The sequence below is a fragment of the Sylvia atricapilla genome, chromosome 6 (assembly GCF_009819655.1).
Source record: "Sylvia atricapilla isolate bSylAtr1 chromosome 6, bSylAtr1.pri, whole genome shotgun sequence".
NCBI lineage: Eukaryota > Metazoa > Chordata > Aves > Passeriformes > Sylviidae > Sylvia > Sylvia atricapilla.
Window position 1 is genome coordinate 19,493,585 of NC_089145.1, and position 20,127 is coordinate 19,513,711.

At 42.6% G+C, this 20,127-nt stretch overlaps 1 protein-coding gene across 2 annotated transcripts in view; it reads left to right on the plus strand.

The window, feature by feature from the left end:
• The first annotated feature begins 985 nt into the window (after window positions 1-985).
• Window positions 986-20,127, plus strand: part of PRR5L (proline rich 5 like) — a 28,561-nt gene continuing 9,419 nt past the window's right edge. For both annotated transcript variants that reach the window (XM_066321044.1, XM_066321045.1), the window contains exons 1-5: window positions 986-1,338; window positions 2,703-2,783; window positions 6,169-6,217; window positions 15,080-15,137; window positions 17,978-18,069. In XM_066321044.1, coding sequence (XP_066177141.1) covers window positions 1,169-1,338; window positions 2,703-2,783; window positions 6,169-6,217; window positions 15,080-15,137; window positions 17,978-18,069 — 450 coding nt within the window. In that variant the 5' untranslated portion in view covers window positions 986-1,168. The remainder of the gene's footprint in view (window positions 1,339-2,702; window positions 2,784-6,168; window positions 6,218-15,079; window positions 15,138-17,977; window positions 18,070-20,127) is intronic.

Genomic DNA, 20,127 nt, shown 5'->3' on the forward strand with positions numbered 1-20,127 from the left:
TGGGGCTGGCCAGGTGGGAAGAAAGCTGTTTTCTTACATGTAAGAGTTAATAATAGTTTGGACAGTGGGAAGATTTTCCTGGAGCTGAACACCAGTCAAATTAGTGCAGATACATAGTATTTTTTGTCTGAGCATCTCTCTTTTCACCTCGTGCTGAAGATGTAGTAGAAAAGAGATTTTGCTTTACATCTTTCATGTGCAGTTCAGTTACACAACTTTTTTGTTTGTTTCTTTTCCCCTCTGCTGTCCTGTGTCCCACATCTCACTCTCCAAACTGCCAACTACATCTATTGCTTTTATTCATCTAAAGTGGGAGGATTTCAAAGTACAGAAGCTTTGCCAAAGTTTTTTTGTGGCTTTTATTCAAGTTCAGTTCTTCTATTTCTGTGGTTAACTTGGGGCTACGTAGTCATCTACATGGAGATGATGATCAGAGTGGAAAATACAGTCATTTTGTAATTGGTCTAGCAATTACTTCTCATGCTGTAGAAAAACCAGAAACATAAAAGCCCTGCTTATGCTCAAAATATCTGTATGTCAGAACTCTTTTGAAGAAGATCCTTATTATACCCTCCTTGTAGTTAACTGATAGCAAGTGGGTTTATTCCCTTGCACAACACTTCTTTCAAAAAGAAAAAGCACTGTGTTAGTCTGTTCATCTTTCTTCCCATTGTTCATCTTTCATACCTCTCTAGTGGAATAATTTTCTCTGTCTCCAGTTACTACTACTTTTTAATATACAGGCTGAGTAGCTAACTGTATTTAAAGGTATTTGTAAAGTGCTTCTGGCAGAAGACTTGAGGCATCTCTGTTCTTGCCTCTCTGCTAACTGAAGTCAAAAGAGAGATCGTGCTTGCATTTCTGACTGGCTCTGTTGGGTCGTTGTTTAAGGGGCAGGATGGGAAAAGGAGCTGTTGAAGAACTCTGGAATCCCTCCCTTCTCTACCTGACTCTTTTCCTTTCTCTTTGCATTGCAGGACTGCTTCAGTTCCTTCAACATGCAGCTCATGTCACAACTCAACATGGTGGGGAACTGCTAGTCCAAGGCTTTCTCTTTGCTTTTGACTGAGTCCTTGGGCTTGAAGGCTCATGGACATTGCTGAGATGAACGCTTGAACCTTCTAGAGAAGAGCCTTTCTGATGGTCGTGCCCTGCTCCACCTGACCCTATGAAAGGAGGGCTCACCATAGCTCTGTCCTTTGCACTCCAGTCCCACAAGATGGGCTCGTTCAGAAGGCCTCGACCTCGCTTCATGAGCTCCCCTGTCCTCAGTGACCTGCCTCGGTTCCAGGCAGCCCGGCAGGCGATGCAGCTCAGCTCCAACTCTGCCTGGAACAGGTGAGCAGCACCCGCCTGGCTGAGCTCTTGCTCTGCAGCAGCTCCTCAGTGAGGGTCATGTGTATCCTACTCTTGTACTTTACACCATTTATGGCTAAGCTCGTCTGTCTATAACCTTGCATGAGTTTTTGCCATGTCCAGGCTTTACTGGCATTGAAAGCATCTGTGGAGTTGAAAAATTTAGACCTGCTGGTGCTCAGTTGGTTTTGGCCAATGTTGTTCAGCCATACTGTCTTGAAGTAAAGCAGAATTGCTGTTTGTTAACAGTTGCATCTTTTAAGTACCGTTTAGGAAAACACATTCCTAGTACTGTGTTAAATGGCAGTTTATTAATTCACAAAGGCATGTGTTTGCATATTATGAAGCTTTTATCATAGTCATGTTCCTCTGACAACTACTAAGCTTAAGGCTTCAACCAGCATTTCCTATTGATAGCTAATTACTGTCTGCTGTGTGTGTCATGCAGCAGTGACAACAGGAAAAACAATATGAGAGGTGAAGAGTGAGATGTCCGATGTCTTGATCTGATGTAACCGTTTGCTGCTACCAGAAGTGGGTGTTCCCACCTTCCCTTCTGCCGCCTGGCACCAGCTTTGTGCTCTGCAGACCGTTCTTGCTTGCTGACCTAGCTCAGTTTACCAATGTCACACAAAAGTAGCCTGGCAAAAACATTGCAGTTTTGTGCCATGATAGTGTGATGAGGTCTGTGAAGCATGCAGATGCCATAACTGGCCCACAGAAGGGAATGTCTGTTAAGGGAATGACAGCTGCCCTTGTTAGCCATGGCAAGCTTTAGACCTGCTAAACCTCCTTGTCTGCTATCACTTTATGACTTCCTCTGTGCTGGTGAGAGAATTAGAAGATACTCCAACAGCATCTTACAAGCATTAACAGGGCTTGAACTCGGATCTGACTGAGGTGATGCCAGCTGCAGAACATCTTCCAGCATGGCCAGGGTCTTGCCAGGTGCTGCAGAGTGGGTGGTTCCTGGTAGGGTCACTGGATAATGCAGCCTGATGTGTTTGGCAGATATTACCAAAAATCTATGTCTCCTCAGAGCAACTAGCCTGCAGCATGCAGCAAAGATCGCCCAAACAGTTGTGTTCAAGAGATACTTGGCAGAGCAGGGTCCCTGTGAAAACTTTCCCTAGCTTACCGGAGGCAGAACTTGAAATTGGTTCTGCTCTGTCTCCCAGGGGAGATGTAGGTAATTAAGAGTAACAATTTCAAGGTGAGAAACAGTGGAAGTATTTAAGGGCAATTAACTTCACCCTCTGCTTTTGGTGTCTTTCTCACTTTGTGCACTGTGGTAAATCACACTGTAATTCGTGGATGTTGTCCTGTCTCATTTCTTTTTTTGGCAGTGTACAAACAGCAGTGATAAATGTATTCAAAGGAGGAGGCTTGCAGAACAATGAACTTTACACCCTCAATGAAAATATCAGGTAAGTTGCTGAAATACATGAAAATGGATTTTTGTTGCTGCTTGTTTGGTGTGTACTGCGGTCTGTTGCCTTCAGAACAACAGTTAGAAGATATTGGTGGGAGGAGAAGGGATGAAAACAAACTTAAGCACAGCTTTGGGGTTTCTGGCTAACTTACTTTTTTTTTTGCTATTGACTGATGTAAATGGCATGGGGTATTTGGATAATTTTTCTCCAACTTGTGTGGCTACGTAGCGTTGATAAAGACAGGTTGTGTATTGACTTGGATTGTAAGGCTTTTGTTCCTTCCTAGGAGCTAAGCCTCCTTTGAGTATGTTTTATACATAATAATATTGGCATGTCTTTTCTGAAACCAAACTTCTCAGAACCTTGGACTAGTTAAAGTAAACTGCAGTGTTTCATTTAAAAGCTTAATCTTCACGTGATAATTGCAGAGCAAAACCTGAAAATATGAACTGTAAAGATAAAACAGCTAAAAGCCTAGCTAATGTTTTCTGTCACTGATGCTAGTGATGGTTAAAAGTATCATTTTCTTTTAAAAGCAGGTTTCATGATTATCTGTGGTTTCATTCTGATTAATTGGAAAGTTTGATTACCAATAGATAGGACTGTAGAGTAGATAAAGAGCTATGCGTTCTTGCCTTGGTTTCAAGTGCTGCTGAGAGGAGTATTGTCAAGGCTCATGGATGTAGGTTTCTCCTTCTCTTTTTCCCACTGCATCCACATGAATTCATCAAGAGTCCTGTCACACTTCTTTTATATGCCCTCCCTTCATTCCTATTGCATTTTTTTGGGCTTCAAAAAATTCAAATGGCAATTGGAGCTAAGTATGTAGTAAACAGCAGTCTAAACTACCCCTTTCCCCACTTTCAAAATAAGTGCAGCTATCAGGGCAGGAGACTGTCGAATTTGGTCTAGTCCCAAACCCAAAAAGTTTCATATAATTCCTTTTGAGAGTTGAGCAAGGGCAGCATCTTGCACTGTAATGATGTTTTAGTGTGTTCAGGTCAGAAATCTTCAAGTTAGGTTTAAGTACTTGGAGCAGTCTTAATTCTCCATGGGATGAGTATTTGTGGACATGAAAATAAAAACAGATGTCATAAGGCTTGGGAAATACCTAAAGCCCCAGCTTGTTAGCAGACTAGAGGAGTGGATTTGGGCTTTGTGACTTGTCTGTTGCCCATGGCAGTGGTTGCATCCTGCTTTTCCTCTGAAGTGCAAGTAGGTGCTCCTTCCCACCCTTCTAGGGAGGCGTAACTGCTGTGGGGTCTGGGCTTGGCCCCAGTGGCTGGACCATGCTCTCTTCGTGCTGGTTGCTGAAGTGAATGCAGACTGTTGAAAACCAGGTGAAGAACAGGAAATTCTTTATGAACTCTATATGCTTTGAGAGCAGTGCTGATGGTGGGAGGGGAAATGCCCTTTTCCACAGACATGCACTGCCAGGCTGTACTTGGAAGCACTCACCTTGAATTACATGATTAATGTTCCTGCAGGTGCCCTGAGCATTGGTTACATCTCCAAATGTCACTCTTTAAATAGACCATTTCACATCCAAGTAGCTCATTAATGCCCATCTAAGGAGTAGAAGGACAGGCCTCTGCATGTGTGTTTCTATGAACACCTGCAGTCTCACACCTGTGGTTCCTCATGGAGCTCCCAGCACGGGGTGAGCTCTGTGCACAAGGTGAATTTCCAGCTTGACACTGGAGAAGAGCCAGACCTCTGAGACAGACAGCTCTTGTGTGCCATGAAGTTGAGCTGTTGCATTTTCCTTGCCCTTGCTCGTAGTTCTCCACTTGGCTCCTGGGTTGTAGCTCGCTAATGCAGCAAGAGGCTCTCTGGTTCTGCACAATGCTTTGTCATTTGGCAGAGGAAAACATGGGACAGCTTCAAAGGAAGATGGTAACATTTTGTTATGGATTGCTGCCACCGAGTTTTTATCTTGCTGTGATTTGATACTGTCTCACTAGCTAATTTTTTTTTTTTTTTTTACTGCTCCAAAAGTCAGTTGTCACAGCAAGAGGAAATGTAAGAAATGCCTTCAGTAAATGGAATTTCTGTAAGTGGGAGGTGACCTGGCCATGCTTAGGAAGAGACCCTTCCCTTGATTTTTTTCTAAGGTGCAAGCCTCTGGTTGCTGGTCTTACCTGCATGAAGCCAAGCCCTGCTGGGCTTGTCAGTCAGCTGGTGGAGAGCCTGCTGGATTTGGCTGAAGCCAATGGAAAAGCTTCTGACAAATGGGCCGCCAAAGACTTACCTGATTTATTGATCACATAGGCATAGACATATGCTTTGATTTGAGTGGGTGAGTATAAGCACTCAGAGAGAGAAAGAGTAAAGGCATGTTGGCATGCAAATAAATGTAGAACATTGTAAAATGGTTAGAGAGGAAGACTGTCAAATTTAACTTTGAGCAGAGATGAGGTAAAGTGCGTAGTTTGTTGGTAAAAACACAGCCTAAGAACTGGATGGTTGCTGACTCAAATGTTATTTTCGAGCACTATACTTTAAATATACTTCACATTGGTAAACAGCAAAACTCTGAGAACAGGAAAAAAATTGCAATGTTTGGCCATTGGAAAGTATTGGGCAACCAATGAATTTCAGGCAGAATTTACTGCTGCAGAATTTATTCTCAATCACTGAAAGCTTAAAGTGCAAACGCACTGAACTTCGTAAGTTATTTTTTCAATGCTGCCTCTGATGTAAAACAATCCTGATTTTTTTTTTGATACAAATATATAATAGAATTTAAAACTTTTAGCCCAACCTGATTTAAAAGACAACTATTTTCATCTGGAATACTTCTTTAGAGTGGCTTTTGCCTGTGTGTATTTAAAACACCTCTTGTTAAATTTCTAGAATTTCTTCTTGGAAAACATGGCTTCTTTTTTTTATTGTTTGAAATGTGGTAGTTAAAAATGTGACTGAATCTTCTGCTTCATTTCTCCTCTCCTTATCCTCACATTCCACTTCCAAGAGAAAAGGAAGTACAACATTAGGGAGATATGCTATCTTCAGTGACATAAAAGACATTTTTTGTTTAAACAGAAAAGCAGAAAAAGTTATGGATTTCAATCTAAATAACTCCAAATTTTCACCCCAGCTTTCTGTTCATTCAGAGTGGTAATTCCTTTTTTTGCTTGTTCTAGGTCTATGGTTTATAATTAGAAGACTTTAGAGAACCTGTTTACTTCCTTTATAATTTGAGAATAGCCTTTGTAAAATGCGTATGTAGCTGTAAGAGAAATCTAACTGTGGCCAAAAGGAACCATTCCCATACATTCCTGTATCTTTGGTAAGACTGGCAGTAAAGTGCAGATATAGCTGTAAGAAATGACCAGCAGTGGCTGCTACTTCATGGCTCCATTCCTTTTGTCTACAGACGGCTGCTGAAGAGTGAACTTGGATCCTTCATCACAGATTACTTTCAGGTATTGCATGACTTGCTTGCTTTATTTTGAGGTTTTCTCCCTTAAGCTTTTTAGCCTATAACAAAATTAGGATCTCTTTTTACATGTGTGTAGCCTACAAGTTTTGTTTTTGTTTTGCTGAGAAAGATGATGGAGGTACTGGATTTTTTAAACATGGGCCATATAGCCCTGGGAGTAATTATTTTTATTGATGTGGGTGTGGAATTAAGGATAATCTTCCTTTGCATTTAAGAAAGGCTGCTAGTAGCCTGCCAAGATCAACAAGGAATTCACTTGAAGTTTTTAAAGAAGATGGGATGCCTTTTCTTGAGTGTAGGGAATCCAAAATAGGTTTTCTGCAACAGGGGCCAGCAAAGGGAAAGAGGAGCAGTAACGATGACTGCCTGGAGGCAGGACGCAGCAAAGAGAAAGAAGTTTCTATCAGCAGGAAATCAGCCTGGGTGCTGTTTACCTTTTAGTCCCACAAATATAAATGCAGCTTCTGAAAAAGGAAGATGTGAAAGATGAAGGAAAACTTGAACAATCACAAATGTGAATATGTGTTGCTGCCTTTTATTGAGACTGGCCAGATAGACAGATATTCACATGTAACCACATGAAGGCCTGCTGGCTGATTTTTAGAAAGCATTGATGGCTTGCAGTGTTTTAATTTGTTCAGTGTAGTGTTGGTTAAAAAAAAAAAAAAAAAAAAAGAGGGCCTACTGAAAACAAGTGGGTTTTCTTCCCATTGAGTAAGAGAGAGAAGATTTCTGTACTTTCTGAAGTGGCTGATGGTGCTGTGTGCGTGCTGACAGTTTAAAAGAGGAAAAAGAAGCCTAGTGTTGTTTCCTATCAGATTACGTGATTTGTTAGATTACATGACTTAAAAAAATCCCCCTGCTGTGCTATCAAGTGAGAAGAAACTCTTGCCCCAGGGGTAGTTATGTTTCACTTCCTCAGCCCCTCTTTGCACAAGTTGTTTACTGCAGAGGCAGCTGCTGGCAGTGCATGGCAGGATGTTTCCTAGACCCTGAGTGGCAGCCACCCGCACTCACATTTTATTTCTGGGGTATTTTTGCTCAGTGTCAAAAGGAGTAACTTGGCATCTGTCAGCCTGAGGTAAAACTCTTGATGCAGGCAAGTTGTGAGACAAACTGTGAGATGAAGGCTGTTGTCCGAAGTGAGATTTTTTTCCCTCTGTGAGCTAAGATGCAGACTTATTTCTGATTCCAGACTAATACCATATGGCCATGATAAAAGTTACCGCTCCCTCCTGAATGTCTTTCCTCAAAAATCCTAGGGCCATGGAGTGGGGAAGGAATGTTCACATGCCAAAGAAGGACTGACAACATTTTTTCATTTGTCTGTGGGTTCTGTTTTGCTGCTGATGCTAGATGATTTATGGCAGTACTGCTGCCACCGAGATGAGCAGAGTTGAATCAAGCTGCTGATTTGGCTGAAAAATAACCTTGAAAGAAAAAAAATGAAGTTTCCAACTACTTCCTTTGACGTGTTGTGGTCATCACCTCTGACATGGGGGGGGCGGTGTTGGGAGTGGGTCACCAGGATGCAGAGTGGAAGTGGATCTTTTGGCAGTGACTTCCTCTGACATCTGTTAAAGCCCACTGAAAGCTGTCCCAAGAACCAAGTTTTCTGTCCTCTTGCATTGAAACAGACCCTGAAGAATATATTCTCTGTGTAGCCAGGCAGTTTTAAATACCCTAGCAGCAATTAGAGCAACTAACTGGATCATGTAATATTTAGATGTGATAAACTGACTTGAATGTTTTCCATTTCTTATGCCATGGCACTTATAACTGGAGCCACTAAGAGGAACTTTAAAATCACACTCGTTTTAAGAGTTTGGAGTTTTACATTATGTAAATTTTATACATTCACACATGCACATTTTTTATAACCATTGAATATTCAAGACTAAAATGGAACAGAGCTTTTATAATGAGACAAAGCTACCTTTGTGATCAACTTGACTTGATTACTCACTAGTCCTTTTCATCAGCACTCATGCAAATTAACAGTTTTTTAGCTCCTGAAATTGCTCAAGGAATGTTTAGGAAATGGTTGGAGTTTATGCAGTCTTTTTCTGCTACCAAGCCATCATCATACCAGAGTTAATGAGTCTGTTTTGTCTTTGAAAGAGAAATATAATTCCCATAAGGGCTGCAGTGCAAACTCAGATGTTTCATTCTGAAGGAAAGTTGTGTTTATAAATCTGCCGCTTTAGCAATCCTACTGTATATACAACCCCTCTCCTTGGATTGAAGCCTGAGTGCAAATGCCAGATAGTTGGGACTTGTAGCTCCAATTTACTGCAGCTCTGCCTTAAAGCAGTGCTTCATGCTGCAGGTTTTTCCATCCTGACTTTACCCATGAACTGATTCGAGAATTTCCTGAAAAGGGGCACTTCGTACCTACCTCTCAGCTCAATAACCCAGCAGGGCACCATTTGCTCTCACTGCTGGGTTAGTTTCATGGTGGTCAGCTGAACTGCAGTAGGTGGAAATCCTATGGCCATGGGAGGTAAGAGGCTGGGATTTGGAGGAACAGGGTGTACTGGCAATTGGGACTTCTCTTGTGCAGCTGTGTGATTTTTCAGATAAGCTCCCCTCATTTTCCTGTCTGGCCCTTGTGTTGACAGAGAAAAATTTTTAAATATAAAGTTAGCAAGTGTTAATAAATTGATGCATTATCTGCCTGATTCTGCAAACAGCCTGAAACAAAACCTTTGGAAGGGATGAACTGTATCTTTTTACTCTGTGTGGGCTTGTTAATATTGAAACTCATGGGGGGCAAAATGGAAATGCATTTATGTATATTAACTCCAAACTGTCTCCTCCCAAGGCAGAGAGACCTGATCCCTTCCCAGGCACTGTAACCTCTCCCAGAACCCATAGGCTGCAAATGCAGAAAGTCAAATGCCCAGAGCTGATGCCCGATGTCCACTCTCCGCACTGGCAGAGCTGGTAGGTGAGGAATGGCAAGTGGACTGTGTTTCCTCATCTAATCCAATGAGATCTTTGATGTCTTAAAACCAGAGGCAAGCTGTTACATAATTTCTAGCCTACTGCAGTGGAGAGCCCCTGGAGGCGGCAAGTCCTGACTCAGAACTAGACCCAGCTTTCTGTTCCTGCACCAAGCTGCAGAAGCTGCAGTGTGTGAGAGCACACATTGCTGACGTGTCAAGCAAAGTCCAAGCAGCAAGGTGATAATAAATATCTGAAAAGTAAGCAGTGTTAGCAATGAGGCAAGCCTGGATCCCAACCAAAACTGATTTTATCTTCTGCCTTTACACCAGTCAGAAGTGGTGCTGATGAACCTTCCTATGGTCGGAGTCCCTCTTGCTGCAGGCTCCCCAGCTGTGCAAGGTGACTGCAGTGATGGGGGAAACCTGCCCTACTCCCTCTCTTGTGGCACCATAAAGCTTTTGTTTAGGTCCCCGCTGCATGTTTTCCTGGAGCTCCAGCCTGGAGAGATGATTCCAGCATTTCTCGTGATGTTTGCTGCTCCTTTGAAAGGCTGCTTTGTAAAGCCTAGCTAACAGCTGAAAAGACCATGTGGCTGCTTAGCTAGAGAGAAAAATATAGGGTGTGTGATGCATCCCTCCTTGATGCTAGCTTTCTGTGTCTACCTGTTTTACATCAAGGCAAGGAAATAATTGTATAGGCTGTAGGAGTAATGGTTACTGCTGGATGCAGGCAACACTAGCTTTTCTCTGGCCAAGTGCTGTCTTGTGCCTGCTGCCAGGGGCTGCAGCAGCTCGGCTGCTGCACAGGGAACAGAATTCATACTTGTGTGATTTGCAGAGCTCAGCTGTCTGTCTGCAATACTCTTGGGTCAAGCTGGTCTTTATTATTGTATTTGTCTTCTCATTGGCTGGGAAGCTCTGTTCATGCAGGTCTGCTAATTATTTCTGCTTCATCTGGCTCTTTCTAGAACAACTGCCATGGAGCAGCTCCAGAGACTCCATAGCAACTGCCCAGGTTTGTTATCATGGACGGAGTCCCCTGGCAGCTCAACGCTGCTGTCGAGCAGAGGACCTAGTCCTGGGTGGCAGCAGGGACACCTCCTGTCAGGCCCTGCTCTGATGGACTCTGTAGATGTGTGGAATCCTTCCAAAGGGAGCCTGGTTGCTCTCACTCAAAGCATGCTGTGGTCAGTGTGCCATGGCCTGGCTGAGCAGGATCCCATCTAGGGCAGTGGGGCCCTGGCTGTGGGATTTTCTAAGAGCTGCTGCCTGGCTGGTTGTGGTCTAGATCATAGCAGTGCTGCCTACCTGCTCTCCTTCTTACTCTCCCTGCCTCACTTTCATCTCTTCAAGTTGGCTTTCTCTTTTATCTGTTGTGAACAAAACCGGCTCTAGGAAGAGTCATTTTAAGATGTGATTTCACATTTATATTGCAGTTTCTCGTCTATGTAGGATGGAAGTGATCTCTTTGCTTCTGTCAGTGTTTCCCCTTCTGTTAGAGAAAAAAGGATTTGGGGTGGGGGGGGTGGGGTGTGCTCTAAATATGAGATGCTGCAGCTCACACAAATTTGTATTTTGTAAAACACTGCCAGGAATTAGGTAGGTGTTTGTGTGTAGCTGGCAATAACTTTGTAGAAAATACCCAAGTAAATTTGGGTGATACTTTTATTCTCAAATTAGCATCAGATTATCCACAGAGCAATGGCTATGTGCTTGTAGAGCCTGTAAAACTGTGGTTTAGCACTAGAACACAAAGCCTCATTTGCCTAGAAAAAGGGGCTGCATTTAAGAAATTATGTAGTCTTCAGTAAAAAACCTGATCTTTATTTCATCCAGCAAAATGAGGTCTGTTATTTGGAGTACATTCTGGATCAGTTTACTTCTGTTTCAAGCTTATGTTGTTTAAGAACTAATATTAATTTGTTAATTTGAAGGTGGCTTTTAAGAGGCATACTGGCCGTGTTTGGCTTGGAGACATGAAGGGAAAGCAGAATTTGTCTGTAACTAAATGGGTGTTTGTGTAAATCTTTTTCCCTCAAAGATAATGGCTTGTTATTAGCAGGAGAATTCATTTGTACCTTGGCATACTGCAGCCATGGCTTTCAGAAGATGTGTAGTTGCCTGTGATGGCTTGAGCCTCCTTGATGTTTTCTGTGGAGTTGCTGCCAAAGCTACTTTGCTGTTTTACGCCAGCCTTCTGCTTGAATATAGGATCCAGAGCAGAGCAAGCTGTGCTGGTGGCACGGCTGTCACCCTCAAATCCTTCCTGTTGGTCCTGCCCAGGGGCTGGCACCACACCCATGCTGCTGACTGAGTGGTTCTGACAGGCAGCATATGATTTGCCCCGGGCACAGCTCGGTGGGTACCCTTTTGGCCAGGGTGTAGTGGGAGTGTGCACAGGAAGGGCCCCCACTGGGAATGCCCAGCCCCTGCAATGAGCTGCTGGGCACTGCAGACACTGCTGGTTTCAGAGAGGAGCCCCAGCTGTTGTGCTTGGGAGAGCTTGCACCTTCTGAGAAGATGGTGGGACTGGAATTATTCCATTGGGCACCAATAGAGAAACTTGCCTCAATTTCTCTAAAAGAAAATATCTGTGCCAGCAAAAAGGACGGAATTATCAAGAAAGTGTGTGTGTTTTATAAGGTGGTTTCTGACCACCTTCAAAATTTTTTTATTCCAAATGATTTGAGCATGACTTACTTTAAAGAGTAGCAAACACAGATGTTGTGGCAGGATCTTTACTGAGGAACAAATGAAAAGTGATTATTTTTTTCTTTGAGTCCTGTCTTTAAAAACTTAGGGCATTTTAAAATTTTCTTTAGAGCTTTCTTTTAGCTGCCCTTCTTAGTGGTGTATGTGAGTCAGGTGTTTTGGTTTTCTGCACTGAGAAAAGGGGTCAGGCTGTAAGATTTCACAAGGTCACTTCTATCTGCTGCAAAACATCTCTCTTCGGATATCTCAGCTGCAGGTACATGTGTTGAAGTTGGGACTTTGTTTCTTTGCACAGCAGAGTAGCAAAGAGTAAATGCAGGTTTGCACCCATAAAATGAGCGTGTAGCATCCTGTGGTGTCCCAACAGCAGGATGAGGAAAACTCCCTGGGGAACCAGGAAAAGCTCATTTGGGGAGGGAAGGGAATTGCTGCTCCCCCAAGCTCCCAGTTCAGCTGTAACTGCGAAGAGATGGAAGGTGGCAGCTGAACTTTTTCAAATAAATGTACCCTTCTAGCTTACTTGATGTGAGTCTTTATCTGGTCTTGCTTTAAATAGAAGATTTATTTTCCCTCTTAGCTCTATGATTCTAAAAAACAGGGATGCAGCAGCAAAATGAGACTTGTAATCTAGAGAAGGTCTAATACAGACCTCCACTGTGGCTGTATTGAGTAGCTTGTATTGATTTGTCAGCAGACCCTGTAGGGTTTGTTAATGACAATTTGCCTGTCTGGCTTGCTTTGAGGGATTAATGTTTGGATTGAATCAATTCCTAAGCCTCTGACTTCTTGGAGAAAAGTTGGAGAATTAACATTTCCAGATATTTTTAGGATGGGGAGAAGGGAAATGAAGTGTGGTTCATTTTATTATATATATATATATATATATATATATATATATATATATATATATATATATATATATATATAAGTCTCTTCCACAGGAAAAGGGAAAATCTGAGAGGATAAGTGAAAAGTCTGCAGTAACTACAGTAACTATATGGACCTAATCTCTTTTTTTAAGGAAACCTTTAGAGTGAGATTATGAAATCTCTTTAGCACATGGAATTGCTCTAATACATTCATAGGAGCATTATAAATTTATCACAGAGTAAAGATTAATATATCTATTTTGCAATAGATACAGCTGTGCTGCCCATTAGCAGAAAATCTCTGGAAAAGAAAAAAAGATCCCTGGAAGTAAAACTATCAGTAATATTAACATTTAGGCAAAGTATCTGGGAAATTTTGTCCAGAGTGGGAAACATACGTAAAATGAAATCTAAGGCTGTAAGGCATATAAGAGAAGGAATTCATATTTCTTGAGAGAAACACAAGAAAATAAACATCACATCCTCATATGTGTATATATATATAAATACACACACACACACCTTTTTTATTGCAAAGTACTTTAAAATAATACTGTATTAAAGATCACCTGTAAATTTCCCCTGCAGTGTATGAGAAGTAACAGCCTTGAGCTACAGGTTGAAAAATAAAGATATTAATTACTTCCATTAATAAACTGAAAGTATTTGGAAGGATTAAAGTGCCCATATCACTCCAGCATTATCTATTGTTCAAACAGAAAAATATTTATAGTGTAAGTGGGTTTCCCTTTTTTCACCTTTGGTTTTCTTCATTACAGATTTCTTTCTCTCTCCTTTTGCACACTGTTGGTTTTTCCTGGAAAGTTCTGTTGTTGTCCGGAGCATGATACTTGTAGTCATTTATTTCTTTTGAACAAATCTAAAACTTGAATGGACATCCTGACAACTTAACATTTCCCTCCAAAGCCCATATTTCTGCTGGAGGATCTTCATAAAATGGTCACCTTCCACTTGTTGCTAACATTTGGAAATGCTGTAGTTTTTTTTTCATTGTGTGAACATATTAATCCAGCTTGTTAATTCCTGTTGTCATTGCCCAGGTGAAAAATATCTCCCAGCCTGAGAATGTCACAGAGCCTTGTTTCCTCCTTTTTATACCCAGCTTTGCATTAGCTTCTTGTTGAAGGGAGGATGCAGAGCTGTGCTGCTCTCTTGGCCTGGGGTGCTTCCACTGATGCCTGTCTCTGTGTCGGGGCTGAGGGAGGTTTATGATCCAAAGCAGGAGCACCAGGGCAGGATGCACTGTGGGAGCTCATCAGGAGACCGTGGTGGTGTCCAGGCAACGGGTAACAGCAGTATCCACTGGGAGTGGAAAGAGATGTGCCTTGCTCCTTGGCTGATGGAAGGTTCAATAGTGCAACCTTGACCTGGTTCCCCATTACAAAAGAAAAACTGTGGGGGAGTCATCTCTGACTGTTGTGGGCTACCCAGATACTGAGTCCTTTCAGAGAGGCAGAAGGCCTTACTCTCTATCAGTATGATCTCCTGTACCTTTTTAGGATGCAGTAATAGTGTGTCATGTGGTGATTGCAGTGCCTTTCTCTGGGAGTCTCAAAACTTTTCAGAGTAACTTATTCACCTGGTGCTGTCAGGAGAACACAAAGACAGGTGTTGTTTTTGCACCATTCTTATGTTTGGGGAAGTGGGAACAAAAAGCTAAACAGGTGTTTGGATGTCCTGAACTGCAAACAGGCATATTGATACCTTGGCGTGTCTGGTCCATGAGAGTTAAGTTTATCTAGAAAGACCAGGTCCTGCCAGCTCTCCTGCAGCTTAACACTGGATACTGAGATGATCCAACTTCTCAATACAAAAATAATGGCCTCGTGGAAAGGCAATAGGTAGGAATAGAGAAGTAGATGTTAGGAAGCTGAACTTGGCCTACTGTGCAGTTAGACAAGCAATGAGTAAGTGCAAAAAGGAGAGAGTGGGACATTTTCATAGCATTTGACTTTTTGATCGCCTCCATCGTGTAACTGAGTTTTAGCATATGTGGGTGCACCATTATGGTAAGAACTGTTTTATTTTCTTGACTCCCTCCCTGTGACCCTTCCCATTTCTGGGAGATGTTTCAGCTGCTGTGTCTGTGGCATTCTTATGTCTAACTGAACAAGAGTGTAAAGTTGAGGAATGTCTAGCACTCACACTGAGACCAGTGCTGGAAGAAAGTACTACAACATGACTACTCTTAAGATAAATGCATGCAAAATGGATAGCATCTGAAAAGAATGCATTTTTCCATGTCCATTATAAATAAATAAAAGGCAAATGCATGTGTCTCTTTTCTCTTGGCAGAACCAGCTCCTTGCAAAAGGCTTGCTGTTTATGGAGGAGAAAGTGAAGCTGTGTGAAGGTAAGTACAATAGACCTGTTTTGGAAGGGAGTTGGCTTTTGGGAGTTGGGATTTTGGTCAGATGAGATGATTTGCACATCTGGAGTGCTACAACCCTTTCTGGTGCTGCCCTAGGGTGTCACACAACCCCTCAGGAGCCCTTGTGAGGCTGAAAAGAGGGTGGGCAGTTTGAATAGCCACAGAGCCACGATGCTCCCACCAGCCATAACTGCTTCACAAAAGCAGCAGCATGGTTCTCATGTAGCAGCTGAACCTGGGCTCAAGCAGTTCTGGTCTGGATATGGATCCTATTGCAAAACTACTTGGAACTGCGTTCTGCCTTTCATTTCTCAATGTGATTTGCAGCTTGATGCAAACACAATTTTGGTTTCTCTGTCATGCTTTTGAGAGCTGAACTATCAAGCTTTGTGTAAATTTAAAGAAAAGAAGAGTCCTTTGGGTGAGAATGAAATCCTTCAGGAAAGAAGTTGATCACATATGGAGTTGTTCAAAGTGCTGCTGCAGAGCCTGTGAGCCATGGCAAGTGTGGTGTGGCCACTCAGTGTTGGACCTGTCACAACAGGTCCAGGGGAGCTGGTCACATTTAGTAACTGTTCAAGCGAAGCCAGCACGTCTTTATTCAAAACCAAGCTGCTCTTTGGTTTGACCCAGTTTTCTAGCCTGCAGGGAAGATCACTTGCTAATCACCAGTGTGTTGTATGTGGGTCATTAAATGCCAATAGACGTTTATAATCTCACGTCGTTGCTGGTCCTGGATTCCTGTGCACCATTCTTCACCAAGCGACTTCACCCAGCTGGCAGGCGGGAGGATTTGGGCCCCACGGCAGTTAAGGGATTGCCAGTCTCCTGCTTGGGCTGTGATTCTTCAGCATCGATCCTGTGAGAGAGGAAAAAAGGCAGACTCCTGCATTTTCCAAAATGTGGGTCCCTGCCTTGCCACTGCCAGCTCTTCGGAACGAATGCTGCACTGCTTAGACTATGGTTTCTGTATTCATATAAAACTACTCCAGCATCTGCTTTAGCATTATGAAAATTGCCTTTGAGTCTGTAATAAGCTGAGAGCTGCCCAAGAGTGTTTTGCAGATGCTCAGGAAGTTTGGGATCAGATGAAGTTTCCCAGGCAGACAGCAAAACACCTTCTATGCCTCATTTTTCTGTCCTTAGCTTGAAGTGACACTGGAGCCCCTTTGCTCTTCACACTGGCATCACTGCAGATGACTCATGGGCACCTTGCTTTTGTAATGTGTGGGCTTGTTGCAGGTCTTGTGGTCACAGCAATGAGGGTTTTTTGGTTAGTTCTGTCTTCCCTGAAAACTTACACTGCGCCTGCACCTTGAGTGGCTGCAGGGCAGCAATGTTTTATCTGTGTCTATTTTTCAATTGCAGCCTCTTTAACAGGGTTTTTCTTTATTCAATCTGTCACAATCACTGTCAGTGCCTGCAGCATTTGTGATTTCTTGAGGAAACAAACCATCGCTACTTCCCCTTCAGAAGTTATCTCTGACATTTCATTGTGTCTCCAGACAGCAAAGCATTGTAGTCCTGGGTAGGAGGCAGGGGAGGGAAAAATTTAAACATTCAGTTAATATTTTCTGTTGTGGTAATGGATGGCTATTGTGGGGGTGTTAGGTAGTTTCTTGTCTGCCTGCAGTGTTCCAGTTTTGAAGCCAGAGTCATACCAGTGAAGCATCTCTTTGAACCTTTCTATGGCTGTTAGTGGGCTGTCTCTGCTCAAAGGGAAATGTCTGCAGGATCTAGTCCTGCTGCCTCTCTGCTCTCTGGCTGTGTCCTAAGCAGCACAGCTCATGGGCAAGCACAGTGGAAGTCTGCAGATGAGAAAAACAATTTGGTACAGAATAATGAGGCTCCTTTGAGTTGCAGTTGTACACGTTCCTCATGTAGGACCTTTAGTCACCTTGAGGTTGGGCCTTCTAGACTGTCTTGAGTGGCCATCTTCCATTACTGCTCTTTGAGTCTGGACTGCTTGTGAGATACTGTGGGAGATACTCTGGAAAATTCTTTTGTTAGAAACTTGTGGTTTTAAACCTGAGTCTGTATTTCACCTGAGATTTCCAGGGATGTATCTAAAACTTGAAATAAACATTGCAAACCTTTAGCTAAACAACTTTGAGCCCAGACGCTGAGGAGTGCACAGCTCTGTCAGTCAAGCCTATGAGCATAATTTGATCACAATTGTATTCCTATTATGTGAATCCCAAGAAATGTAGCTTAGTCTGTCTTCATTTAAGTACCCAGTTACATTTGGGGATGTTTGTTTGAATTGCAGTCATGTAAGGGTTGGCCACAAGAGGATTTCATTTGGGAACCTTCACTTGTCATTAGTGCCTTTGTTGGGATTCCTGACAGGTACCTGACTGCTGCTTGGTACTGAGTGCATGCCTAAGGGGGCTCAGCTCTTCTAAATGCTCTCCCTTGGAGACTCAGTTGGAGGATGATGTTGCAGGATCAGCTGATGTTGGCTATGACCTGCTGGTTCTCAGATTCAGCTGTTTTTGCATGCCCTCTCCCCTGCTAGTCAAACATGTTGACTGAGCAGCGCAATTGCACAACCCTGTGCTGTGGAGTTAAAGCCTCTGGTTGAAGAGGGGCTTCACTCTCCTGTTGGAACTGGTCTCATGTTTTGCACAGAGCAAACAATGGTCACAGCCTTGTGTCTCTGTCAATTAAGGGGAAGCTTAGCTGGGTGATGTCCAATTTAGGGCAGAGACTGCAGAAGTGAAGTCTCTCTTGCTTGGGGAATTAGAGAGTACCTATAAAATCCAACTTGCCTTTAGTGTCCCTGTCACTAAAGCTCTTGCTCCCAATCTCTGTTTTCATAGGTGAGGATCGCATCGATGTCCTGTCTGAAATCTGGGATCACTATTTTACAGAGACTCTTCCTACACTCCAGGCAATATTTTACCCAGTCCAGGTAATCCTAATTACAGTTCAGTCAAGTGAAGCAATGTAACTGCAATGCCTGCTAATGGCAAATGGTCACTTCTCTGCCAGCAGCACTGTTTGGCCACTGGCTATATACATGTCAAAACTCTTAAACTAAATCTGGGAGGAAGTAGAGTTTATCCAAGTATTAACTGTAAGAAGACTGCTCAAATCTACTGGACAAGCACAGTGTTTGGGGCTGAATTTATTCCACATTGTCTACTCTCTGTGCTTAGCCAAGCTTGCACACAGAAACTGTTGGACTACACCTTGTCTAGACTGAAGCTCTGGGCTATTTGTATTTAGAGTTCCTTCTTTTTTAAATTGCTGTGACTGTTGATGCAGATGACAACACTGACAGCTTGTCTTAGGGGTATAAATCTGAATCAGGAGAAAATGTGTTTAACTCACCCTAATGACTTTTGAAGGGCTTATATCCCATTTGTGCCTTTGGGAAATTCTCAGCTGGGCCTTTTTTAAGCTTCAGTAAGGGGGCATGTAAGTCTATGGGTAGAGGAAGAATGAACACTTTACGTAAACCTTTTTACGGTGGGTATTTTGAAAGCTTAGTATTCCATCAGAAGTGTTGAGCTGTATCATTTTTTAATATAGTTTTAGTCAAGGTTTCCATAAGAGCAGTCTAATTACCTCCTCAGCCTATATTGAACTTTTCTGCCATCAGAAGAAAAGAAAAATGTACCTCATGTGGAGAATGACGTTCTTGGAAATGCTAGCCTCCTCGCCTTGACTTTTGCCTCTTCTGGAAGACATTATTTCCAGAGCCTTTTAAAATTATTTTCCCTTGTATTGTTTGAAAGGCAGTAGGTAAAGCTCAAAGCTTGCCCTTTTCCTCTAATCCTATTAAAGCTGACATTTCCTAAAAGAGAAAGGACTTCTGAAAAGACAGACACTAACCTTTCTACTGTGTTTATTTTTATTCTTTCCTTGCTGCAGATGCTTGAAGGTAGGTGTTTGACAGGTAAAACTGTGCAACTGTAATACCCTCCCTTTCTCTCCTTTTGCAGCTAACTCTCAGTGAGGGAGTGACCTATTTAAGCAGGGGTTTGTCTGCACTGCAGCTATCTGTATACTGTGGAAACAATTGAGCTGACTGTGTGTCATACCCACTGAGCTAATAATTCTGCCACTTAGCAGAAAAATCTACTGCCCTGTTATTAAATGTCTCTGATGAGAAATGGGACAGAAGTTACAACACTATGGGTGCAGCTTTTGGAAGTAACTTTGTTATAGTGCTGAAAGGGTGACTTTGGGATGTTGAGATTCTTTGAAAGCATAATTTTTTTGCTGTATTTGTCTTGTCACAATATCTGAGTCACTCAAAGTGTATCAGCAAAGCTGTAAAATTTGGGAAGTATTGCCACTTTCTGGATGAGGAACTGAAAGGTAAACAGACAGGATATTTAAAGCTTTGTAGGCACCTAAGTACTACACAAATGTATGGATTAAGCTGCCTAAATACATCCAAGAATTTAACTCAGAGTAAACAGCTCTAGGCTACCACAGAGAGAGTTGCTGACACAGCAAGAAATAGAAGTTGTTCTTGTGCCAGGCCAGTGTCCTAATAACAAAATTGGGCTTTTCCTAGAAATAGGGAACTGTATGTAACCATTTATATGGTGTGTCACAACATGTGAGGAGAGCTCATCCAGCAAGTGCCTTCCAAGCTGTGGTTCTTTGTGTGGTGCTCTGGTAGATGGGAAAGTCAATTTGTTCTTGATTCCCCATCCTTTCCTGCAAATATCAGCAGGATTGTTTCGTTGTGCTCTTCTGCAATCCCAGCAATTACCCATTCAGAATGAAACTGAGTCAGCCACATGTGTGAGCGTATGTTACCAAAGGTAGTAACTCACACCAGCCTCATATCTCAGCTGAGTTTACCCCCAAGGCTCATAGCTGTTGCAGAAATATGACCTTTAAGCAGCCAAGTTGCTTAAATTGCTGTACAGAGGGAAACTATGTAAACAGGTCACTGGCTTTCGTATAGTTGCAGCTGTTGATGTGACTATTGGTGTGGAAAAAAGAATAG